This window comes from Loxodonta africana, chromosome 3 (assembly GCF_030014295.1).
Source record: "Loxodonta africana isolate mLoxAfr1 chromosome 3, mLoxAfr1.hap2, whole genome shotgun sequence".
In the NCBI taxonomy this organism is placed as follows: domain Eukaryota; kingdom Metazoa; phylum Chordata; class Mammalia; order Proboscidea; family Elephantidae; genus Loxodonta; species Loxodonta africana.
The window spans coordinates 17,647,529-17,650,831 of record NC_087344.1 but is presented as its reverse complement, the minus strand read 5'-3'; the positions used below and the strand labels follow the sequence as shown (position 1 = coordinate 17,650,831).

General features: G+C 45.2%; 1 protein-coding gene across 1 annotated transcript; it reads left to right on the top strand.

Annotated features, from left to right (window-relative positions):
- The first annotated feature begins 449 nt into the window (after nucleotides 1-449).
- LOC135230511 (serine/threonine-protein kinase MARK2-like) lies at nucleotides 450-3,047 on the top strand. The gene has a single exon (XM_064279864.1). It carries the CDS (start codon nucleotides 1,017-1,019, stop codon nucleotides 3,045-3,047), a length of 2,031 nt encoding a protein of 676 aa, XP_064135934.1. The 5' UTR covers nucleotides 450-1,016.
- Nucleotides 3,048-3,303: the final 256 nt, after the last annotated feature.

The following is a 3,303-nucleotide window of genomic DNA, read 5'->3' as shown; positions in this document are numbered from 1 at the left end:
TGCATTCTGATCTCACTTATAGGGCAGAAGCAAATATACACAAAACAAAGCTTATTAGTGGTTACCAGGGGTGACAGGGAGGGGGAAGGAAGAGTTTTTGATTAGGATCATTGAGTTTCTGTGAAAGGTAGTGGAATGATTTGGAACATAAACCGTGAAATGCTTGCACAGCTTGAATATAAGCAATGTTTAACAAATGCACATGTAGAAATTGTTGAAATGGCGTGTTTTATTATGTATATTTGCAACACAATAAAAAAAATAACATGAAGATCAATAAAAAGGAAAGAAAAGCTCTGTGGAATTCTCGCTCTACACACACACACACACACATTTTTCTTCTAAAAAAGATGAGTAAAGAATCCCTGAGAGCAAAAAGCACAGTCAATTACCCCCCGTTTTTATTGGTCCATTTCTTGTGGTGACCTCATAAGAAGCCAATTCTTTGGAACTCCAAGCCCCTATATAAGTCCCTGGAAACCTAGGTTTGTGGTCTTTCTGGCTCAGGAAGCTCTTTCAGTGACCTGAGACATCGTGACCAAACTTGGCTTGTTTTCTCTTTAAATTGTGGTTTTTCTATTTCCTCGCCAGCTATTCTTATTTTCTCTTTGTTTTTCCTCATTTGCATTCATTCGTTTTTCATTTTATTCTTCCTTTACATCCTCAATTTTTCTTTTTTTCTATGTACTTGTTAATTTTTTTATCATCTTACTATTATTGTTTTATTTTGTATTTTTTCTTATCCTCATGTTATTTATTCCTTTTTTGAATCTTTCTCATTGATTTCTTGTTTTGTTTATATATACAATTTATCTTAGTTTTATCAGTTTTTAAAATTTTACTTCCTCTTTTCTCATTTTACCTTTTTGATTACATTTTAACTTTTTCTCATTTTTTCCATATTTCATTAAGTTTTTAGTCACCACTTTTTAGGGTTTTGGGTTTTTAAGTTTTTAATCCTACCACAAGGGCACCTCTTATCCCAAAGCCCGCTACGCCTTCACACCATAGCCAACATGCTGCAGAGCCACTTAGCCTTCTCTGCTGTGGAGGAAACTCATGTGGGACACTACCACCTCCTCAGAACCATCGGCAAGGGGGCATCTGCCAGGGTCAAGCTGGCCCAGCACATTATCACCGGCCAAGAGGTAGCCATTAAAATAATTGACAAGAGCCAGCACACGTCCTCCGACCTCCACAGACTATACAGAGAGATAGAAATTATGAAGGATCTCCATCATCCAAATATTGTAAAGCTGTTTGAAGTCATAGAGAATGAGCACGCCCTCTATATAGTGATGGAGTATGCAAGTGGAAGGGACCTCTTTTACCACCTAGTGAATCATGGCTTCATGAGCGAAAAAGAGGCCCAAACGAAATTCCAACAAATAGTGTCAGCGGTGAAGTACTGCCACAACAAGCGTATTGTTCACAGGGATCTGAAAACAGAAAACCTACTATTGGACAAGCGAATGAACATCAAACTTGCAGACTTTGGTTTAGGAACTGAATTCATCACAGGGAGCAAGCTGGATACCTTCTGGGGCACTCCCCCTTATTCTGCCCCAGAAGTCCTTCAGGAAGAAAAGTATGACGGACCCCCAGTGGATGTGTGGAGCCTGGGAGTCATCCTATACTTCATGGTAACTGGATCTCTGCCTTTTCGTGGGAAGACCTTGACGAAGCTGCGAGAGCAGGTGCTGCAGGGACAATATCACGTTCCCTTCCACATGTCTAGCCAGTGTCAACACCTGCTCAGTAAAATTTTCATTCGTGACCCAAGAAAGAGAGCCACATTAGAGGACATCCTATCACATCTATGGATGAAGGTGAGCCATGAAGAAAAACAAAAGCTCTATGTGCAGCCACTCCCAGACTACGATAACCACTGGCACACTGAGGTGACGGTGAACACGGGTTACATGCAGGAAGACATTCATGACTCACTGTTGAACCACAATTACAATGATGCGAACGCCACCTATCTGATCCTGCGTCACGACACATACGAGATTGACAGCCACACCAGCACCCTGGAACCCGAGGCTGAAGCCCATTGCACCGATAGCCACACTCCTTCCTCATCCCATGAAGTGCCTCCTACCGTCTGTCCTAAACCCAAACAGCGTAGTTACACCAAACCCACCATTCCCACCTTTGGTTACTACATCCGCGATGCTTTGAACACTCTATCTGAGGGAGGGATGGGGACCTCCATGGTGTCTACTTCTCCATCATTCTCCCTGGCCCTGGTCCACCTGCGGCAGCAATCTACCACAGCCTGGGCACAGCCCAACCAGGACTCTGACCTGTATGCCAAGGTGAGAAGCAGTGAGGTGCCACAGCCCATCACACCACCCCAGTGTGTTTCTGTGCCTTCCTCCTCAGCCTACACCATCAACGAGAGTGCCGGGGCCCCGGAGAAAACCAGTTTTACCCAGGGAATGTCAAAACTAAGCTCTGTAAATGAGGAGCAGGTGCATGAGTTACCTGACCAGCCGAGTTTGCCCCAGACTGTGAGTCTAGCCTCTTCCTCTGAGGAGCAGGTGCATGAGTTACCTGACCAGCCGAGTTTGCCCCAGACTGTGAGTCCAGCCTCTTCCTCTGTCAGCAGCCAGGGCTGGAAGCGGGCCACTGGGAGGTTCTTTAAGCTCATGAGAAGATGCCTTTGTTTTACATATGACAAAAAGGACCACAAAGCATCTCACAGCAAAGCTGCACAAATGATCAAACCTCAAGAGGCCAAACCGCGCTCTCTCAAATTTACCTGGAGGATGAAGATCACCAGTTCCTTGGACCCCGACGAGATGCTGCAGGAGATCTGTCAAGTGTTGGATGCCAATGGCTGTGACTGGGATCTCACCCACAAATACACACTGCTGTGTATGAATGGCACACCAGGACAACAGGACTTCACTCAGTGGAGGATGGAGGTGTGCACCCTGCCTCGGAGGACTCTCAATGGGGTAAAAGTGAAGAGAATTTCAGGGACCTCTGAGGCCTTTAATAGCATTGTCTCAAAAATCACCAGGGACCTTGCACTTTAAAATGGGGGCAGCAGCTGCCTGAGAGAAAACAGGAGTTCCAAGGTTTAAGCTCCTTTGTAATTTTGAAGGCAATGTTCGGAAAACCCACCTAAAAAAGGTGCCCGAAATTCACTTCACTTGAACCCTGTTGAGCAATCATCAAGGCAGTGTGCATACCTTCATCCTCCACTGCACAAAGTCCTCTTGGCCTGCACGTCACGTGTGCACAGCAACACATATGCCCGGGAGACATCCCACTCGCAGCTGTTGGCATCGC